Source organism: Odontomachus brunneus, unplaced genomic scaffold (assembly GCF_010583005.1).
Source record: "Odontomachus brunneus isolate Ranch 3 - 2012 unplaced genomic scaffold, Obru_v1 Obru_scaffold_057, whole genome shotgun sequence".
Classification (NCBI taxonomy): domain Eukaryota; kingdom Metazoa; phylum Arthropoda; class Insecta; order Hymenoptera; family Formicidae; genus Odontomachus; species Odontomachus brunneus.
In genome coordinates this window covers 346,691-370,773 of record NW_022639507.1, presented here as the reverse complement: position 1 = coordinate 370,773, position 24,083 = coordinate 346,691, and the positions used below count along the sequence as shown (strand labels likewise).

Here is a 24,083-nt window from a genome sequence, read left to right as displayed (position 1 = left end):
AACTTTGCTTTGTTTTAAACATGACGTAATTGAAATTACTTAACAGTGTTGAAGCTTAATATTCCTCAAAACTATAACTTTTTCTAACGTGGGAAACAAAAGTCTTAATTCCACTACCTTGCGGGAAATGCAAAATTAAAAATCGGTTAAGGTGTGCTAGATTAAAGTTAAGAAAACTTTTGGAAATGTCGATATTTCAATAATTTTTATTTTTAGAAAAAATATGTGTATATATGTGTGTATGTATGTATTAATGTGTATGTATGTGTGTGTGTGTGTGTGTGTGTGTGTGTGAATATTATGGTATATAAGTTATGAATATTATTTCACTTATCTAAAAAGCCGATTCGTCGATTGTCGCCTCATTGTCGTACAATAATTTCAGCAACGTTAATATTTAAAAGTACGACACTTTCTCGAGTTTTTCACAACTTTAATCGACTTCTGAGATGGTTCAGCAATTTCGGACGACGGAAATGTCGGTGTAGCGAAGGAATAATAATCGCCTCGCATGATCTCCCGGGCTAATCCAACTTGGCGTCTACCAACGGCATACTAATTCAGGTACTTTTAGACTCGCATGACCTGGAAGTAGCAGACGGATGGAATCGAGAATCCATTAGCGACCAATTGAAATTCTGATCTAGTCCGCTAAAGAGCGAAGTACTTAAATACTTTTATGCGAGCAACGAACGTCTTTCGCCATTATTATAGTTTCGTAAGAGTCCATTACCGCCGGGAGGTTATGAGATTAAAAATTTTCTACTTCAGAAGCCTCCGCATCATGAAAGCTGTAAAACTCCTGGATTACAACATAAAATCTGTTTCTGGAGAGAGAAAGAGAGAGGGGGAGGGGAGATATTTGCGATGGAAACATTTTCGCTCTTAATCCAGTGGCGATTAACAGTATATGGAAATTTTATTCGGTCTAAATTTCATCATTTGGGAAACTAATATACATCTCGCGCGTGTTTGAAGAAAATTTCGTGTGATTGTGAACATTTCATTATCGGGCGAAATTTTATTCGTCGTCAATAATTTCGAATAATCTCGCGAGGACAGATGAGACCGAAGTGAATTTGCCAAATAATTGATAATCGAGGGGGAATAGGGAATTTTTCAATCGACGTGCGATCGAACGTACACAGTGCATTAACAGGTCGCTCAGGGGTTACAGCGGATCTCGTAAAATCGGAAATTAGGGGGCTGCGCCGATGGTGGGTGGACGGGGGTGACCAGGTATTTAAATGGATTCAATTTGGATCGGTGCCAGGTAGGCTCGTGCCAACTGTCGAAAGATGCTCGTAAAAGATGAAACTCTCAGCTCGTCGTCAGACGAATTAATCGCCATCTCGGCGAATCGAGTCGCTATTAAAGAGGTCGCAACGCGAGTTCGATAAATGATTTGACCGAAAACGAGCGGGACTTTCGTGTTGGATATAACATTTTCGAGGCGGTCTTTCATCAGTTCGATGAATATCCGAGGTGGATACATCCGGTTAATATTAATCTTTACTTTTGTACTCACACTTTATTAATGTTTGTCGCACAAATTTAATTGTTTCTCGGTATTTCTATACTCAAAAAGATGACAGGAAGACGTTCAGATATTGAAAATCCATTTTGCACCGATTCTCTGCAGTTTTGAATTTTCTTTTTGCAGGACATTCGTGTTTAATTTCTCTAATTTGTTAAATTTTTATAAAACGTCGCGTAGTTGATATAAATTCGCCACATATAAATTCCTCTCGCGTAATGATGGAAAATTAATTCCGCTAACGGCAAAAGTTAAAACGACTCCTCCTTCCTTTGCAAGAAAATATTTTTTAAAATTCGCTTCCGCTGAATCTCTCTCTCTTTCCCTCTTTCTCGACTCGCCTCAATCCACTTAATTTCCCGCGGAACTCGGGACGCTCCGAAAATTTCGGTTCTTCCTTCGGCGGCGCAAAGTCATCCCCGCGGGTGCAATCTCACCTTGGGAAATTTTTCGTCATAAATATTTCAGGCGGCGTCGTCCCGGCCGTAGGAACGCCCGGCATCGTTTCGCGGACGAGCGAAGACGACGTCCTTCGACGTGACTTCCGAAATTCCGTCGGAATGGCGTATTCTCGGCATCCGTCATCGGGAAACGCGGGCACGCGTGACACGTGTCGCGCGCACGTATGCCCGTCAACTGCCGGATAAAACCATTTGTCAAATCCAGTTCCGCCGAACAGGCGAGGTTCTCCCGAATTCCTTTGACGCTTCGACGAAAGGAATCGGCAGTCTTGCCCGAAAGTGGCATTGGCGAATGGCCGTAAGGTCGGCAAAAGCGCTCCGTGCATTGTTGTGCGGGACACAGCTCTTTCCCTCCTGTGTGTAAAAAGGAAATATTTTAAGGAGGTTGGAAGGCAAAATGAGCTTGTTAAGAATTCACTAAAACTTGTGCTACATAAGGGAATCTGGAGCGTAACGATGGCCGAAGATTTAAATAAGTTTTAAACATATTAGAAATAAATTTCATATTGCATCAAAACATTCACGTTGAAATATCCATTATAAGAAAAACACTAGTTTTATTGTGAAAAAATGGTTAAAAAGGATGAAATCCTTGTTTTTCTGAAAACATCACTTAAACTTCATTATATGCTTTCTACGCGAGGCAAAGATAAGGTACTTCACAAAACTTTTTTATTTCCCAATCGTTAATTTTCAAGAGTTTTTAAAAGTAATTTATTAAAAAGATGCACACAATATATAAAAATATATTGCTGTAGTTACATTTAAGTAGTTGTAATTATTTATTGACAATACTTCTTGTAAAATAATAAAGGTATATCTTTTTATTATTAATTTATTTCAATATTTTATTAATATATTAATGACAATTAATATTTAGTATGGTAAACATTATTATCATTTTTTTGGAATATAGCATATGAAAAATATAACCTGAAATTTTAAGAAAAAAATAAAGCATAAATCTCCGTTATGTCTCGAAATGTTTAAGGTTGGGTTAGGTAGGTGGTATAAAACATTATAGAGATAGAAAAAACATTGTTTAATGACGTAAATGCGTATATAGTACGTAAAAACATTTAAAAATTTATTATTTGCTTTATGGGAAGTATCAAACAAACTTTAACACAGTTGTGGAGAATGCATTAAACACACAAAATAATACCCAGCATCTTTTAACAGAAAATATTATGAACACTGATAATAGCGTGTAGAAACATCTAAAAATAATAATTATAAAACATTTCATTATATGGCAGTATTTTTTAAAAAAGTTATCGACAATACTCCATTATGTCTCGCGACCATTATGTCTTTATGTGTTCTAAGTTTTTCTATAAATTAAAATATTATCTAACTGCTCGTATAATTCCTAGAAAAAGGTTGATCATTCGAGAGTTGTGAGATATTTGAAACAGTTGGCCATTTCTTAGCGCATTATCTTCAATTTTCCTATTTTCATGCGGAAAAAGGATTTTACTTTGATTAATTAAATATCTGGTCTGATTAATTAAATATAAGTGAACTAGAATTCCGGTTAAAATGATTAGAATTCCATTTTTTTCTAAGTTAACAAGATTCTAGTTAACCAAAACTTGCAACTGTTTAAGTTAAATATATATATATATATATATATATATATATATATATATATATATATATATATATATATATTTTTTTTAATTTAAACACTTATGTTTCTCTTTTCACTATCTGTGCATCTTTATTAAGTCAACTGATGCATAAATAAAGCATTAATAAGAAAAGTAGAAAAATTACTTTTTTCGTATTTGTAATATTGTGTATACACAGTCTGTCAAGTAAGAGCGTGATCGGCTTTACTTACCCCTTTAATCTTTAAGTCATAATAAATTGACCAACCACAGTCGATTATTTTAAAAATAATCAACTGTGGTTGGTCAATTACTTAAGGCTTAGGAATTGAGACAAGGTTGTGGACAAGGGGTTACAATTAATACAACGTATCGCACTAAATCTTTCGTGAGTCGATAGAGGGAACCTCTCTTCTTGATGCACTATTAAGAAAGATTTAATTGTCATTGATGTTTGGTAAAAGAAACACGTTGAACGTCATGAGTGCCAAACCCGTCGCGCTACGAGGCTGTGTTCCTTTGCACGCCCCGAAAATGTCGTAATCAACGGCTGCTAAATACATGAAAAAGTCGAAAGCATTCGTACAGAAGTGGGTGCAGCGATATAATGTGACAAAAAATGTTGATGATTTACCGGAACGTGACTCGATAGGCAAAGTGGATAAAAAAAGCGAAAAACAATTAGTGAATATGTTTTCACGGAATCCTGGCTAAACGCTGCGTCAAAGACAAACAAAATTGAAGCAGAAAGGTTTAGATTTATCGCACGAAACTATTCGAACCTGTCTCCTAGCTCAGAATATGAAATGGCGCAACACAATAAAGAAACCTCTGTTGACTAAAAAACATGTGAAGAAGCGACTCGCTTGTGCGCGCGAAAACATTGATCGAGATTTTAGCAATGTAATTTTTACCGACGAATGCTCTGTATGGACACGTTGTATCTTCACGCGAGCCTGGTCAACCTCTACCAATAGGCTTGTCTAGCGACCCGTTAAACAGAGTAAAGGTCCATCTTTTGGGCTTCTCAGAGCAGGGATTTGGCACTTTGCACCTGTTTAATTACAACTTGAATGCCAAGAAAAAAATAGTGAGAATTTATAAAAAGGCTTTTTTACCGTCTATCAAACGTTAGTTTATCGACGAAAATGGACTGGATTATGCAGGAGGACAACGATCCCAAATATCGCAGCAAACTCTGTACCGAATGGAAGCATTCTGGCATTGTTACACTGGATTGGCCGTCGCAGTCGGCCTAATCCTATTGAAAATGTGCGAGCATACATGAAGTATAAGCTTCGTGGAAAACGCACGTACACTTTGCAGCAATTATCTCGCGAGATTTGTCGGATTTGTAGGTCCTTGTCCCTAGAATACGTCGTCAATTTGGTTGAAACCATGCCTCGGAGATGCCAGGCATTTATCGACGCCGATGGTGACTGGACGCATTATTAACAAAATTGCATCTTTCTTTTCATCGAGTACAATGCATATATGTATGTGGAAATCTTGTTTAATAGTGTTTTTTTATAAATTAACCCTACTATACTCTTACTTGACAGACTGTATATTTCAGCTTTGCTTCAAATTAACATTTATTATTTAAATAATGAAATTAATATATATTTATTAATTAATAACAACGTAATTTTGTTCGATAAGGATAGTAAATTTACGAATTGTCTCCTTGATCTGCGTCTGAAAATATGACACTAAGCCTTACAACTTCCTTAAATTGGCTTTCTTTTCTTTTTCTCCTCCCTTTTTTCTCGTTGTTCCCAACGCTACGAAGCGAATGTCTCTTTCGGGACGCAGCTGCGACAAATAAAATATCGATACTCTCCGCCGATATCATCTCTCATTTTGCGCGGCTGCGTGCGTGAAATCCCAACGGCAAAGCCTCGGCTTCGTTCTTTCTGGGAAACGAGATGGAAAACGGCTCACGACGCCGCAGGCGGTTTTCGCAATTAGCCAGTTCAACGTGTTCCACTACTAGCGAGCTCTTTTACTAGCATCCGCCGTTCGCTTCCGGGAAGTTGTCGAATCAAACGCCATTACCAGACGTCTCTCGTGTTGTTTCAATATTTCCACGGCTTTTCTGGGATAATGCAAATATTGTCCCGGTGAACGGTTGCCCGTTTCCGCGACTGCCCGGAAGATCCCGCGATTTTTCCGCTTTTAATTTATGCTAATTCGCGGCACTTTATAACGCGTACGTTAATTAAGCTATATGACTTTTATACAAAGCAAAAGATCACGAACAGCGTTAGAAAGATTTGTTAAAAAGATGAGATATAACGGGCAATTTATGCCGTTTAATTTATTAAAAGGAAAAAAATGCTTAAAGATCGCACGATACTAATCAATACGAAATCTCCCGGATGATTATCGTTTTCTTAAAATTGAAGTAATCGTTAACTGTTCTCTTATTTTTTCTAATTTACGTGGCTAAAATTCTCTTGAAGGTACGGACGGTAATGCCAGAAAAAATCCTACTATCAATTCCAGATGATAGGAGAAAAATTACGACGTGCTTGTTTTACAATTTTAATTTTGCTGTTACTATGCGAGAAGAATGGTCGGATGCGATGGTCGTGATGAATAAGAGCGGTCGATCGAATATTTATATCGAGTCGCCATCGAGGGTCGCCGCGCCTCGCGGTGCATCACGGGAATTGAGATACGAACGATCGAGAGGAAGAGCGCGGTTTCGCGTGCGAGTGAGCGAGAGAGGGGAAATGACAGTGAGATAGAGAAATAGCGGGACTAGGGAGAGCCGCATTCCCATTCTGCAATGCGTCGTAGACGAGAGGGTGGAAAAAGTTCATGGCTAGCGGGTGGAAACAGCGCGTGTCGACGATGTCGCGAAAATAAAACGCAACTGGCGTCTTCTGACTGAATGAATGCTGCCAAGAATGACGAATAGGAAACGGCACAGACACGGAGAATGCATCCTTTTAGATACGCTCTCGAGATGTTATAAAATATGTGTATGTGTGGATCTGTCGGAAATTTTATTAATTTTAAACGTTCCTTTGTGGAATATAATGGCCTGTAATTTATACAATGAAAAATATTACATATGTCTAATAACGCAAAGACTATTAATACTATATTAATAATACAATTGTTACAACTTTAAAACATACTTAAATTTATATAGTTGAATTCTCAATACTAAAATAGAAATTTTGGTATATTCTTTCATTGTTAAACAATCATTGTTGCAATAGTAGCACTAACTATACTATCACTATTTTGCTACATTAGTAGCAAAGAACACTATACTTGCTAATAGTTGTTTCTCACATATTTTTTACACAAATCCGTTTAAAATCTAAATTTGGCTATCATAATGTCGATAAAAATAGGAAAAAGCGCCATTTGGAGCAAATTTTTGTTGTTGTAACAGCAGAAACATTTTTTTTTCATTTTATTAATGCCATGTAAAAATACGAATCCTAAGCCTTAAAATGCGCTTCGTCTCACTTCCGTAAGATCTTTTCTTTTGGAGAGATAGCTATTTAAAATTAGCTTTTAATAAATGAAAAGGATATTTAATTTATCTTAATATTGCATTGTGGAAAATAAATGCTTTTTGTATTTACGAAATATAATCGTAATAAAATACTAAATAAAAGAGTAATTACTTCAGTAATTTTATATATAGTTAGTTTATAATATAGACTATGTTATTATCCATAATATACACAAACGTGTAATTAACTTAAAAACGTAGTACTCGAATACTAAACTGGAAAATATGACTTATGGTAAATACATGGTTAAATACATTAACACAGCATTTTTCTAATTTTGTGATTGAACGACTATTTTCAATTTTAGTAGTATCAACTGTTTTATTTAGATCTTTTTTTAGGATTATTACGTTTTTTACTTTTTTTTACCTATGAATTATCTAAAAAATAATAAGATAAGATCGATTTATCTCCATTTCTAAATTTAAATGCTCATATTTAGTATGCTATTAATATTTAATGCGACATATCTCCCCTCCTTCCACAAAATCCATTAAAATATGTTATATCTCCTGGACTAATGAAAGATATAAAGCATAGTGTTAAATAAAGAATTTGAGATCTACATATTTATGCGAATTAATATATTTTTACATCATACATTAAGCTAGTCTTTTCAAATTGAGAAATTGTTGCTAGGTATTTAGGAAAGATTTTTTAATTTATAAACTTTAACATCAAACTTTAGGTACTTATCGCTAAAAGGAATTAAAAAAACTGATATTAATTAATAAATATCCACGTTAGAATGATATACTTTGTGATTGTAACCTAATTTTGTCATTGTACTATACTATCTGGCGCGAATTAAGTGCGTGTCCAATATATTAATTTCTTTATATTTTATAATAGTAACTGTCGTATATCTTTTAGGTTTGCTTCAAATGATATGTACTTTATAAATAGGGATAGGAATAGAAAAAAATTTTAATAACTATATACAAAATTTTATATTATTTATAATAAAGATACCGTAAAAATTGTGTTGTACTATATAAAGTAAAATTAAACGAAGATGTTTTCTTGAAAAAGATCGGTTTACGAATTTCCGACTTTACATGTAATACACGAGGAGGATATTATAGTTTCTTGTAGGCTTTTTTCAGTTTTACTATGTTTTTAGTAGTTCAGGAAAATAGACTGTCTATCTTGCTCTAAGAAACATAGTAAATTTCGCTAGAAACGTAGCAAGTTTTAATAGCATTTTAGTTTCTAAAATATATATGGCACATATACGATGAAAGGATAGTGAATTATTGCAGATAAATTCTTTTGTTATTGCATTTTATTCCTAATATATTAATTAAAATTTAATTCCCAAAATCTTGTAATAATTTTTATTATAAAATTCTCTCCGCGTAGATGTAATTTCCTTCTAATCTTAATCTCGCGATTGCGATTTTCGTTGCAGATGTCCTGACAGCGGGCCCCGGGCCACCAGGATGCCGACAGACGACGACTATGGCCGAAGAGATCGTCTCCTGTTGCACCAGCTCCCGATCGCTCAGTACGGGTCCTCGTCATCCCCGCTTCCCGGATCGACCGCGCCGAATTCCAGCGGCGTGGTGGGGCTCCAGATTGGCCCCAGTAATCCTAACGACTGCTTCAAGCAGCAAGTTCATCAGCAGCAGCTGCAGCAGCAGCAACAACAGCAACAATCGTCCGACTTGCGTGCGGTCACGAGTACTACGAGCCAATTGGGCTATCAGTCGGATCAACAGACCCAAAGCAACGAGCATGTCGGGGCCCGAATGGTCGATCGGCACGAGAAGTCTGCGGAGAAGCCCACGATCGACTTCTCGAAGTGCGGAGAAGGTCGTCCATCGAGTTGCGACCGCTTTGGGCATTATCAGGCCCAAAGCGGTGAACATGCGGCGAGCCGGATGGGCGTCGAGCGGCATGAGAAGGCCACGGACAAGTCTTCTATCGATTATGCCAAGTGTGGAGAGTCTCGTCAGTCGAGCTGCGAACGTTACGGACATTATCAGGCCCAGAACGGCGATCAGGCCCACGTGGTGGGTGCTCGAATGGCCGAACGGCACGAAAAGCCACCACCGTCCGATAAGCCATCGATCGACTTCACCAAGTGCGTCGCCGACGGCCGACAGTCGAGCTGCGAGCGTTTCGGGCATTATCAGACTCCGACGTTTGGTCAATCCCCGTTGCAAGGCCACTACAGCGCGTCGCGGTCCGTCGATCGTTTCGCGCGCTTCAACGACCTCAGCGCGCTGCACGGCACGGAACAACGGGGAGTGGTGGTGCCGCCACCGACGAGCGCGGATCGTTACTCGATCTGCAATCCGGAACTGCGTTTCGATACGAGCACGAGTACAAGCGAGCCCGGCGAGTATGCGAACGCGAACGCCCTCACGGGCACCTTCTCCACGGAGACGTTCCCGTCGCCGCCGTCGCCGGCGCCGGCGAACGACCGTTTCGTCCCACCACCGCCGTTGTCGCCCAGTCCGAGCGAGAAGTACGCCTCGAGCCAGAGCCTGGCTGGTTACCCTGTTGCTGATCGCGTTCTGCCCCCCAATTCTCCGGGGCCCAAGTACGGAGCCGGCGGCACCGCTCCAGCATCGCCGATGCCCTCCAAGGAGCGCTTCGCCTCCGCCGAACGGCTGTTGGCCGGTCAGCAGTCAGTCGCAGGCGACGCCAAGGATCAGCAACGCTACGCTGGACCACCTGATCGCTTGCTCTCGGGCTCCTCACCAGTCCTGGGCGGACTCCAGGCTGGACTACAAGCCGGGCTCCAGAGTAGCGGCCTCTACGCCAAAGACACCCGTTATGCCGCCATTTCTGCTGATAGGTTACTATCCTCCTCGCCGATACACGCTCCGGTGCCAGAGAGGTTCGCCGGCAAGTCGGATCGGTACTTGGCCGAGTCGCCTATTCACGACAGGTATCCTCGACAGGATCCGCCAACGGCAACACATCATGAACGATATTCGGCGATGGCGACGGCCACCGAGAGGTGAGTTAGATCCACGTCGACGATACACTGAGAGAAAAATGTATGTTATTTGGAACTATAATGGCATAGTAAAAAGATTATAGTTAGGAATATCATTTTTATAGTAAATGTCACCATAATATTTGTAATATTTACAATATAACCATAGTATAACTGACTCATGTAAAACTTTTACCAAGAATAATTATTTATTATAATTATTTTAAATAAAAATATATAGTAAGGTATCAAATATTGAATGGTAAGAGAAATTAATTATTTTATATAGTCAATACAATTGGAATATTTGGCAAATATAGGTATATGTAACTATGTTCCCAAAGTGTGCTTTACTATACACTTATATTACTATAGAATAATAAAATGGTGACTAAAATCTGTATTCATTTTGCTATAACTTTATGTTTAGATAAACTATAAATATATGTTTGAGGCCAAAACGAGCTATAAAATATAGTGAATTATAGTTATTCCAACTATTTTTTTCTCTTAGTGTACCGCTTTTACTAGATAACGCTATCAGCGATAAAATGTGCCAATTTTATCTTGAGCAATATTTCTGGATATCGCGATAACATATTCAATCTCATTTGCTTGTCGCGCTCGTCACATATAGAGTCATCTCACATAAGAACTGTTTTAAATATAAAATTGCGTCTGAAGTGAAATTTTCTCGTGAAGCACAGGTTTATTTCAGTCTCTGTATATTCTTCGTCTGCACCCACTTAATTCGTTCTTTCCTCTTTCGGGATGTCTCGCAGGTTCCTCTCGAATTCGCCTAATCCTGAGAGCGCGCATCAGCGTTATTCATCGTCGGATCGCTCGTCTCTTCAAACTACGTCCAGCGGCACCGAGCAATCTAGGCGCCTCTATACTGACAGGGGCGTCGAGACGGTTTGTCAGAAGTACACGGATCGGTCCACCGGCTCCCCGGCGTCCGCCGATTTCGGCCGGTACTCTGGCTTCCCGGAGGTCGGCACCAATCAGACGCGATATGTGTCCAGCAATGACCGTTTCAACGATCTCGCGCTGCAGCGATGCGGCCAGTCGCGCTCGTCGACAGACAGGTTCTCCAGCGATCGCTACCTCGCCGGATCGTCACCCGCGCACGATGGCAGGTTGTCTAGCACCGAGACGCCGCGCTACATCGTCTCCTCTACTGAACGTCTACTGGCGCCGACGTCCTCCTCGCCATCCTCCTCTTCGGAGACCGGTAAGCGTGACTCTCGCTTTTCCATAAAAAAACAAAAAATATCTAAAAAGTAATAGTAAAGTGGTCCATATAATACTTATGTTTATCACATATATTTGGTTTATTATATAGAATGATTATACAGAAATAGAAATACGAAAGAAATATAAATAAAATGATAAAAATTTGCTCAAAACAAAATGTTATGTAAAATGTAATTTGGAAATCTGATAATTTATAGTAAATATAATATAATTTATAGTAAATTTGTTATTGTATTAATGTAATAACAAATTTATATTATTGTATAATATAAATTTAATGATTAATTAAATACAATATATTTTATCTCATAAATAAAATTTAAAAAATTTTGAAGAATCGTCATCATCTCGATTGTCTCACGTCGTGATGAATCAGGAAAGTATATCTGGAGACAAATTTATATTATTGTATGATATAAATTTAATGATTAATTAAATAAAATATATTTTATCTTATAAATAAAATTTAAAAAATTTTGAAGAATTGTCATCATCTCGATTGTCTCACGTCGTGATGATCAGGAAAGTATATTTGGAGATATTTATTCCAAATTGATAAGTGTACGTAAATTTGGTAGTAACTTTACTAATCATATTTATAAATGTTGCATCCCTTATGAATAATTTATATGGGATACATATTTATCGTATAGAATAACGAAATAGATATAGAATAGAAATACAAAAAAATTATCAAAATTTACTCCAAACAATGCCATATAAAATAAGATATGAAAGTCTAAGTAACTTTTAGTAAAGAATGATGCTACTCTTTACTAAAATAGACCATGTGTTCCATTTCTGGGCAGTAAAAAATGTACTTAAAATGGGCACCAAATTAAAGACTTTGATGAGCTGATTACAAAGATATAAAAGACAATTTGAGTATTTCTAATGTTTTTGAGTAGGTTAAGGTGTATTTTCCTATGCGCTTCATGTTTTAAAATCAACCGGAAGTTGATGTTCCAATTGGAATTTTCTATTTCCGGTCAGTTTGGAATACGGAATTTATACCATTAAATTCTTCATTTAATTTTATTAAATGTAGTATTTTGAATTTTTAAAATCTGTTAAGTTTTGCTAAAGAAACATCAGTTTGAAAGTAGCCTAAAATTTGGGAACTTTTTAGACCGTAGTATTGGAATGATACACTGGGCGGCTCTAAAACTTATATCTTTGTAATCAGCTCATCAAGGCCTTTAATTTGGTACTATTTTAATTTGGTACTATTTTAAGTACATTTTTCACTGTCCAAAAATGGGGCACATGTTGGCGTTACTCTTTGTTGCTGCATCTATGTAACAAAAAAGACTTACTGCGTCTATGTAATAAAAAAATACTGGTATAATTATTGTATTATCTAGTAAATTTTGAATAAGACTGGCTAGAAAACAATAGGAATTTCAAATTATAAATATAAAAAAAGAAGAAAACCTAATAAATTTGAGTACTTACTCAAGCACTTCTAGACAGTTACTGCTAACCACGACTTCAGATAAATCTTTTCACTCATGCTTTAATTTATTTGATGGTCAGACAAATTCTATTGAAAACTTGGTCGTCTACTGCAGTTATACAGTGTTCCCTTACTTTATCCTTCACTCTAAATTTCCCGTTTCTCAGTATTTTCTTAAGAATCTTGTTATCGTTGATTGGTCTGGTTGCTATTTCGCGTGTAGAAAACTTCTTTTTAGATAAAGCAACAATGACACTCTTTGTTTTTGAACTCAATTCAATTTGGCTCATTTTAAAATATGTATAAAACGAAAAAATTTGCCGAAGAATAATATTTATTCGCGTAAAAATACATAATATATAATAATAACCACGTTAGCTCTCGCGGTTTCTCTCCGCATGGATACTAATTTAAAAAAATACGAATGCTCAACAAAAATATTTTACTTACACTGAATGTTTAAAAAGGATTTCCACGAGTAAATAATTTTTAAGATGATACAATAATTAACGTCAGTACTGTACATTGTATGATATAAGTTTAATTCAATATAATATGTTTACTTCATGTAATTAAAAAAGTTAGAGTTTCCATTCTATACCGATTGTTCCACATCGTGATAGCCATGAAAATCTATCAGGAAAATAATGAATAATTCCGTTTTCTTAAAGAAAAACAATAGAAATCTAGATTGAAAAACTATCCGAAAAGTTTTATAATACTTTCCTTGTGTATGAATAGAGATATTATATTATATTTAAATATAATTCGATATGTATATACGGGTTCTGTTAGTATTTAAATTAAAGTGAGAGGATTAAGGACTTTGAGAGAGCCATTTGCGGTTGTTTAGTGTGAATTAAAATTTGTAATTTGGGAGAATAATAATGTTTTATAATATCTAACAGGCGTGACTGGTTTTTTCTCGACCTATCATACAGGGGTAAATCAGTATTCTTTAAACCGACCTTTTATCTCAATTTGTTGGTTAATATAATTTTTATAAAATAAATACTTCCTCCATACATCCAGAAGACATACATTAACATTAATAGTTTCAACTTTTAATAGTTTTTAGTTTGATTACACTATTCGATCTATATATTGGCTTTTATAGGCTTTTTTTTACTTTGATTTTTTATTCCAATTGTTACTAATATTATTGTACTAATATTATAAGTGTCTATTTTCTATCCTAGTTAATTTACATTTTTTCGATTTAAATGTTGAAAAAAATACTGCTTCAGCTAGAAGTTTAACGGGCACGAACCGGTCACGTGCGTTAGAACTCTCGAACATATTATCCCACATTAATTATTATCCCACATTAATTATTGTCTTAAAGGTCTAAATTCTCTCACTTTGGTTTGAGTAATTTGCTATTAATAGATGATGTTCCAAGTCTCGACGAATTTTCATTGCGCGATTACTTATTTGGCGAGTAATTAATTATGGGTTTCTGCCTCGAAATCACAGGCACAAGATACCATTCGCCCTACACGACCACTACTGGCACCCAATCGTCAGCGTCCAGTGATCGTTTCACGTCAATATCACCGACGCCCGAAGCGTCACCGAGTATCCACCGCGGTAACAGCAGTGGTGGCGGCGGCGGAGGCGGCAGCGGCGGCGGCGGCGGCGGTGGCGGCTATCAAAACACGAAGAGTACCGTCGACAAGTACCTGGTCTCGAAATCAGTTCAGAGCAGCTACGATCGCTACTCGGTCGCCGGCCAAAACGATCATCAGTTCGGCCAAGACAGGTACTTTGCATCCGGAGGTGGTAATGACCGATTTCAGACCTCTACCGGAGCTGACCGTTTTCACACTGCTGCTGATCGTTACTCGCCGGCGCGCAGCGTCGCCGACAAGTACCTGTCTTTGCCGAAGCCCAAGGACAGGTTCACTGGCCGCATAACACCCATCTCCTGCGCCACCGCCGTTGCAACGTCGACCACCGATCGTTCCTACGGCTCTTCCAGCGTGAGCTACGTGCCTCCGACCGCGCATACCCCTGTCGAGCGATACGTACCTCAACCACCCCCGGAAGTACTCTATCCGGACAGGTAAGGACAGACATAATACGAGTAAGATATAAGTCTCTCTTCAACTCGTGCTTTAGATAAACTCCTTGAGGAATTCGAAAATGAAAGTTAACTCTGACGGTAACACGCTCATTTTACGTATTGGACGTATACTACCGTCCAGAAGTTTGGAAGCAGTCATATTTTTGTGCGAAATCAAGCAACCGCTTATAATAAATGTTTATTAATACTGACGACTACTTTAGGTTAGAACACCAACTTTCTGTTCCTATAATTACATTATATTAAATAAAAAAATTCAGTTAAATCAACCAACTGATAACTTTAACGCGCACTGAGCTCAGAAATTGTAACTTGCGTCTATAAATACTTGAATACAACTATTAAGACCTTATTTAATTAGAATACAATGGTTAGATATCGGAATTGAGGGTAAACATCATATTTCTGTGATTTGAACGTAATCAAAACAAAGTAAGTGTTCAACCGCAAGTAAATAATAGCAAGAATTTATTAGACATAGACAAAGAGCTGGTGTTCTGGCCTAAAGTAATCATCAATGTCAATAAACATTCATTATACCTGGTCACTTTCATAATATTTACAAATGATCTTTTATTTTACATAAAAATATGACTGCTTCCAAACTTCTAGACGGTAGTGTATATTATCAGAAAATCGATTTAAAACTTGTTAACATTGGAATGTCCGATGAAATCATTTTGACTCTTCCAAGGTCTTCTTGTTGTCGCTGTTTCTATTTTTCGTGACATACAAAAATATCTCTCGTGACTTTTAACTATTTTTAAAGTAGAACACACTGAAAGGATAACAGAAGAGAATGATAATATTGTGATGAAATATTTTATGATTTATCTTGGACATCCAGAAAAGAGTAATGATTCTCTGATTCTTTATTTAATTGTCGGAATTATAAGGATAATATATAAACTATCATTTGTGAAATTTTAGTGTCTTATATTCCCGATTTAGTTTATATTTTATTCTGTGTTAATGCACTAGTCTTTTTGTATTCATTATAGAGGACAAAAATAAGTAATAGTTATGATATATTATACTATAGAAGATTATAAGAAGATTTGGAAAAATGACAAAAATTATAATTTTTTACGATATATAAAATATATTTTATAATATATGTCTATATTTCGATATAATGAGTTTTAAAATATTAGAATTACAAGGAGTCAAAATAATTCTTTCGAGCATCCAAAGGAAGTTTTCGTTCTTGGATATTCTAATATTAAATCGCTTATTGTAAATTGTAATCATTGTTTTCTTTTTTGTTTCTCATTCATGTGTCATTGTTTTTAACGTGGTTTTTATACATAATTTTAAGGAAGTTTTTAGAAGTAAATTAGAATTAATTTACATCAATACGTCCGGAAGGTATATAACCAGGTTACTGTCACGGTTAAATAAAAAAACATACAAGATAGTCAAAATAACATATAAAACCACAACTCTAGTTATTATATATATTTGCGAGTAAGAAAATTAAATTTATCCCCAGATCTGACAATAATAATAAGTGGTTACCGATTTTAGGGGTTTGAAAAATTTGGTCGGATTTTTATCTACGCGTATTTTTATTTTTTTTACGAAGAACTTGAAACTAGTGAGAGCTACTACAGGATGATAGTTTTAAATAATTAATTGTAAGAGGATAATATATAATGCCCGTAAAAATAATGAAATCGACGAATTTGTAATGCAAGTAAATTATAGCATTCTACATGAAAAATATAAAAGATTTAAGTTCGATTTTTGCCTGAGACCATATCATTTCATATCATTAGATAGTAAATGTCAAATTAATTTTCATAATTTGGGACGAGAAGAGATTAATATAATTTGAAGTAAAATCAGAATATACAAGATAGGAGATGAGGGAGGCACGTTTGATGTAAAGAAGTAGTTATTTATTGGTGTTCTACATACGTTAGAAAAAAGTTCCCGGGAACATATGTTTATTAGCGGACAAAATATTCTATAAATATTCTTATAAAATATAAGATATATTAACCCTCTATTGCTCTCGTTTGGCTGACGAACGTTAGTGCTCTTGTATGAGCGAAAAATACCGCGTCTGTTATTAATAGAATTTAAGTGAAAATTTAATTATTGTTGTATTAATATGGCTTCATAAAAATGAGATGCATTGATTTATTATTGATCCATCAAAGTAAAGCTTAAATTTGATAACAGCACGAGTCGCATTAATCTCACATATTTACTCTCGCTATGAATGCACGGTAACACTTGCCAGAGTTTATTAATAACAGTTATACTAATGAAATTAAGAAAACGACCAATTAAGAAAGCAATCAATCAAATATAATACAAATATAATACAAATATAATCTAAAAAGTTGTAAACAAAAAGCCAGAAAGTTTCAAAGCCAATTTTGTGAAGCTCCTTTTATATAATTAAAAAATAAAATTTCCACAAGCGAGCTCGCCTCATACGAAAGCAATGGAAGATTGATATATTAGCAAAAGTTACATTAATGAAATTTAGAAAACTATCATACAAATATGATGTAAAAGATTGTAAATGAAAAATATATAATTAGAAAATCTTATAATTGGAAAATAATTCGAAATTCTTATATATTCTTATAATTAGAAAATCAAATTTTAATTGAGCGTTCGCCTCATATGAAGGCAATGGAGGGTTATTAATTTCAGAATCTGATTCGAATCAGATATTTTATGAATACCCAAGTAGGAATCATATATGTTTCTAGTATGAAAAAATGGCCCGATACTAGGTCGATACCGAAAAGCGGATGTCTGGTTTTGGTACTGGCTCAATACTGGGCCTAATATAAAAAAAGCCGTATTATTGGTACTGGCTCCGTACTAAATTTAAGTACTGGATAATCGTACCGTATGTGTACTGGGCCGTTACCGAAATGTGTTTGTCGTTTACTGGTCCAGTATTAAAAAAGCTATATTATTGGTACTGGCTCTGTTCGTAGAATCAGTACTAGATCCCCAAATAAGAATCGTATACAATCTGCCAATAGAGGATATTGGGCCAGTATTATACCGGTACCGAAAAACGAACGATACCAATATTCTTTATGGGAAAACGAAGAGGTCAACGCAAAATCTAGATAACTCAGTGGAAGAATGCTTGCCTGACAAGCGGAAGACTCGAGTTTGATTCCAACCGTCTCTCGTCCCGAAGATTTTTTCCTCATATGACTATTAAAAATAGACATGTACAGGTACAAACGAAAGCAGCCTGGCCATAGTCTGATCTTTCTTTCCGTACTATATAATTGTGATATTAACAATTGTACAAATAATAAAAATTACTAGGAATCGATACTGGCCCAATATATTGGGAATAGGTATTTCCTAAAGCTAGGAAATATCAGATCAATCATATCTAGATCAATATTTTTTTTATACTGGTACATTATATTGATTTTCGGTATTGTGACAATACTGTTTTTCGATACTGGCTCTTTTATATCATTCCAGTATCACACCAATACTAAATTCGTACTAGCATCTGGTACTAGGCCAGTAACATTTACCATAAATCGGTACTTGGCCATTTGATGCCAGTAGTAAATTCTTACTTGGATATACGTAAAATATTTCGGCAGATATTCGCATATTTACAAAAAAAAGAACGTTCATAGAATATTCGTAAAGCTTATTTACTATGCATGTGCGATGCTTTAATGTAACTGAAAAGTTTTCCAAATGCTCCAAATAGTAATATGCATTTACTACAATTTAATAATGATATGTATCTACGAAATGAAATTCTCAAATGTATTTGGGAAAGCAAAATCAATGTGTGAGAGGTTAACCTACATTTTGCAAATATCCTTGTACATATTCATAGAACGTGTTTATAAGTTATGTTATTCGAATGTGCTATGAACGTACTATGAACATATATTTAGTATATTCGTAGAATGTATAAATATTCTCGTAAAGATTATTTACAGAAGATTTATAAAACATTCCTATGCTATCTTGGCAATTAATTATTTAAAACTATTATTCTGCAATAGAACTCTCATTAGCTATAAATTCTTTCTCATTGAAAAACTTAGGAGATTGAACTGAAGTATTCATCATTGATCCTATATTTCTTTTATTAATAATCACGAAATATATTGCGTTCAAAATATCTACCCCATTATTATCCATGACTTTTCGTCACTTAGACAATTTTCCAATTCCACTTTTGTAAAGTGGCCCATCTTGTAAACCAATAAGATCATTGGCGATTTGACGAGCTTCAGTAAGCCTCTGATATATTGTACTACGTGCACGACTATTCGCTTCCGTTTGGTAAATCCCCGACGAAGACACTTGGTCTTCGATCGAAAGCCCAGCTTCGAACTCCCGCATTGAAGACTTGTATATCCACTTGTGCAATCCGCTGCTCGACTGGCGGTTCAAAGGTCTCCGCTTTCTATGATTGCCCAGGTATGTGGACAGGTACGTGCCGCCCGCGGCGCATACACCGACAGATCGATATGTACCCGCGAGCGACCCAGGCGATCCGTATATGCGTCGCGACCTCGGCTTTCACCATCATTACCGGCTACCGCCGCCCGCCGGTTACCCGTACCAGACGCACTTCCGTTTTCGCGGGTTCGCGTACGCTACGTCCGGCCGGCTTGGCGGCAGTCCCGGCTCCAGTAGCTCCAGCAGCACGACATCCAATCAGCGGGAGACTTTTGCCACATCGCCGTTGCTGAGGCCCAAGGTGCGCGCGTCCACGGTCGAGTTCGGTACCGCCGCCGGTCCCGTTGGCGGCGTCGCGACTACCACGGCGACCACCGGTGTTGGTGTCGCCGTCGGTCGTCACGTGTGCGCGAACCCGGTCGCCTGTTGCGGAGACACATCCGCGAACGGAAGAGCCTGCTGCCAGATGAGGAGGTCCCTGCCGCCTGGAACGCTTCCGACAATACCCGCTCAGACTTCGTCATGGTGAGTACTTGTTGAAATGTTTTATACTTGAGAAAGTGAACGAGTGAGTGAGAAAGGGGGAGGGGGAGAGAAGAGAGAATTTTAATATGTATGAGTTTTATATACGCTTACAAAATAGTTTATTAAACTATATATTTTTATTCTATGTACAAAACTCGAATAATTGTTACTTGTGCAGAGTGTTTGATGCAACACACAAATCTACTAGTATGCAGGTATAACTTCTCAAACTGAACAAAAAAAATCCTGTACCATTTTGTGAACAATCACAAATTTTTTTGAATTTTTGAGATATTAAAATACTAGGGCAAATGTATGTCTATGATGTAAAGAGTTCTTTAGACTCCTAAAAGGAGTCTCATTTAATTTGTCTAAATCAATTGACAATTTTTTGGCAATGATGGATGGCGCGCTAAAAAAAGTATAGATAAATAAATATATAAATTTAAATGTATAAATATAAATAAATAAATAAATAAATAAATAAATATCAATATAAATATATGATTATAAATATTTATATAAATATAAATAAGTAAATAAATAAATAGAGATGTTGTTATTTTATATTAAGGTGATTTATCCCAATTATGGCGCTGTTGACCAATTAGAAAATTGGTCAGTCAGCGAGCTTCCTATAGGACAATCTGACGAAACATGTCGTGATGAGGAAACAAGTTCTGTCTTCTCGGCTCTACAGAGCCGTTATTATCTCAGTATATCACGTGAATAAATTGATCTATTTTTTTTTCTTTAATATCTCAATAATTATCGTGATAATTTACAAAATTTGGCAGAAGATTTTTCTACACAGCTTAATAACTTTTATCTATACATGAGCGGTCGAACATTCTAAATCCAGACACTTTGTATTGTCATTACCATATATTTTTTTCTAAGTATGCATTAAATCGTAACAAACGTGAGAGATAGAGGGAGGAGGGAGATAGATAGAGTTTTGGTTGAATTTATAATAATTTATAATTATTAACACGTTGGCTGCTACAGAGTGACATTATGGAACTTTGTCTCTGGTACCATTTCAAAACCAGCATGTTATTATAACATGCTAATTAATTATATTTATTATTATTCAGCAAAATATATATTTACTAAAACATGAAAATCTACACAGAGAGAAAAAATATTTAAAAAATAGTAAATATTTTTTTGGTGGATATAAAACATATTTACACACTTAGATATAAATTCTTTTATTTAAATAGAGTAAATAATTACTTTCTCATGAAAAGCTAAGATTTTCTTAAGGTTTTAAGAAAATGCCCATTTTCTTATTTGAAAAATACCTTACATTAGTACAAGTAAATATGTTACTTGTACACATCGCGAATATAGATGTTTACTCTTCTTCTTAAATATTTTTTCTTTCAGTATATACGAATTAACTTGTAGTTGGTACATGGAATAGAGAATTTTTTCTTTATACGTTAGCTATGAGATAATTAATATTTTGCAGGTAATGTGTAAATTAATATTTATAATATTATTCATATTTATATAACTATAACTTATTATTATAACTATAACTTTTTTTTATAACAAGAAATTTAAAGTTCTTCACTTTTATTGCGTAGTATTGTTAGAAGAAAACTTCGACAAGCTTGAATGACAAGTAAAATGTAAATTTTCCTCTTATCCTTTCGACCAGACATCTAATATGCTTATTAATCTTAAAGTAGGGGAATAGCTTAGCTTCCGATTAGTAGCGAATTTTGTTGTAAATTGCGCGCATAACTGTGTGCATAATTGCGCGGTTCGAAGAAAAAATCGATTACGACGAGATTAGGAACAGGCAAAAGCTATCGTGTGTGTTAAAAGCTTGCTTGTGTAATCCGTGGATTATATGTGGCAGAGTAGCTTTCGCAATGCACATGTTCACATAATAATGCGTCTGTATAATAAAGCTTACGAATTAGAATGGAAGAGCCCATTAATTGAGGGATAAATATTATTTATGGGGTCGATGCACAAGAGCTTTTGGTTCAACACGATAGCCTCCTCACCTCTTTCGTTGTTTTACCGAATTTGAACAAATCTGTCTTCAATTCTGTCTTCAATTATTGCACATGCACACATATGCAATGCGCGAAAAATGGTCCTTTACTTGACTCTATTAAAATAATATCAAGTTGAAATTTTAATTTTAATTTTAATTCTATATTAACTTCTGCACTATAATCTGCATAATATTTCGAATTTAAAGAATTCTATGGAAAATTTTGAAGTATATAACATTATATAGGCTATTGTTTTCTGATATTATAAATATCAAAAGTTATTCATCCTTATTTTGTTGTGAGGCATCAAGAGAAATATTTATTTAATAATTATTTATTATTTGATTTGTGCGTGTATGCGTGTATGCGTGCGTGTACATGGATGAATGCATGGGTGATTGGTTAGATGTTTATAATAAGTTAAAGAACAGATAAGAACTGAGGACCCCCGTTACATCACACCCACCTACCCATATATGCACGCATGCACACAATACACACACACACACATACACGGAAGAGGTGTAAATCCGACTGAACAACCTACGCGTGGTACACTTTGGGTAATACTAATGCTGGGGACACTGTAGCTTTCAAGTTTCATTATTCAAAAAGTACTTAAAAAGTAAAAGTATTATGAAATACTTAATGAAAAAATACATTATTGTAGTGTTTTAGCTCTTGAAATAAGTTACAAGAATATGAAATAAAAAGTAGAATGTTCCATTTAAAAAATTCATTTGACTTTGGCGTGACCTTAATGTTTTCATCCAAGATTAGACAAATAATAGCCTTTTATGGCTCCCTCAAAACTCTTAAACATTTTTTCGTAGAACGTATATTTTTAAAAATATTGAGGTGGAAAGTTTTAAAATGAATACCCTATATATATATATATATATATATATATATATATATATATATATATATATATATATACACACACATATATGTATATATATGTATGTGTGTGTATAACTGTCGCATTTAATTATGGCTGAGTTGCTGGTTCTTTTTAAAGTCACTAGAATTAGAATTATATATAAATACTATATTAATAATATATAAAAAAAAAGAATACAATGCGCGTAAAGCAGAATACCTTAACCGGAAGTGAAAGCCATTATTGGAATTCTCTGTACTCGAGTAAAAAGTAACTAGCCTACAAATACTAAATCAAATGAAAATCCACTATCAAATCAAAAGCTGATATTTAGCACAGGTTAGATTAAATGATTGTCAATAAGGTCATTTTTTGGCTCACGTCAGAATCACTTCAAACTGTGTTATTTTATTCCTCTCGATAAAACTCACAATTCACTAGAATCGTTTGCTGTTCAAATAATTAGGTGCTGAGAATGAGACACTCTTAGATCTCAGATTTACATGGAATATTACGCATAGTTGCAATGTCTGCCTCATTTTACTCTGTTATCAATGAGTTCTCATCACCATCCTTTCTCAAAAACTACTCGTATATATAGTACATGAAATATGTCAAAGCGGTTATTTTACTTCTCTGCCATCATATTGAAATCGAGCTCCGTATTAATCAGTATATTTTATTTTCACCAAGTATGCAAGCAATAATGTTGCTTATAAGAAATTTAACGATGAAATTGTGGTTTAAAGTTGATTCAAAGAATTCAGGATATTTAGGAGATATGATAAATACTGCTGAAAGAGAGAGAAGCTATTTCTTACCTCCTGTGCGCTTGTAAAACTTTATATAGCTATAGAGCTATTATAGTTGATAATGGCATATGGCATATAGCTGATGGTGGCATGTACCAACTTTTTATCCACAGGCAAAAGAGAAACAGCGTTCGCCTTCAACTACAACACAGCGTCACACCTCATCAAAGGTATAATCTGTGGATAGAATATAGCGAAGACATCAATCCAATTACACCATGGTACTGCCAGTGCAAAGTAGGCGCTAGAACGGTTGATTGTTGTGCGAATGTAGCATCAGTCCTATGGTATTTGAGATACATGAGACATTCTGAACAGTTAAAGCAAAGACTATGCTAGTAGTACGCACAATATGTTGCAAATGCTGAAAACATTTCAGATTAGACCAGGGGAAGACGAAACTCTATCTGATTAGATTAAATAAAACTGATAGATTTAAAAACCCGTCGGTTTCTTAAGTTTTATAAGCGCACAAGAGGTAAGATAGCCTCTCTCTCTCTCTCTCTCTCTCTCTCTCTCTCTCT

At 35.6% G+C, this 24,083-nt stretch overlaps 1 protein-coding gene across 4 annotated transcripts in view; it reads left to right on the top strand.

Annotated features, from left to right (window-relative positions):
- LOC116845753 (inactive rhomboid protein 1) overlaps positions 1 to 24,083 on the top strand; it is a 340,621-nt gene that overhangs the window by 106,728 nt on the left and 209,810 nt on the right. For all 4 annotated transcript variants that reach the window (XM_032818807.1, XM_032818808.1, XM_032818806.1 and 1 more), the window contains 4 exons: positions 8,562 to 10,121; positions 10,883 to 11,334; positions 14,290 to 14,878; positions 19,340 to 19,846. In XM_032818807.1, the coding sequence (XP_032674698.1) occupies positions 8,562 to 10,121; positions 10,883 to 11,334; positions 14,290 to 14,878; positions 19,340 to 19,846 (3,108 nt within the window). The remainder of the gene's footprint in view (positions 1 to 8,561; positions 10,122 to 10,882; positions 11,335 to 14,289; positions 14,879 to 19,339; positions 19,847 to 24,083) is intronic.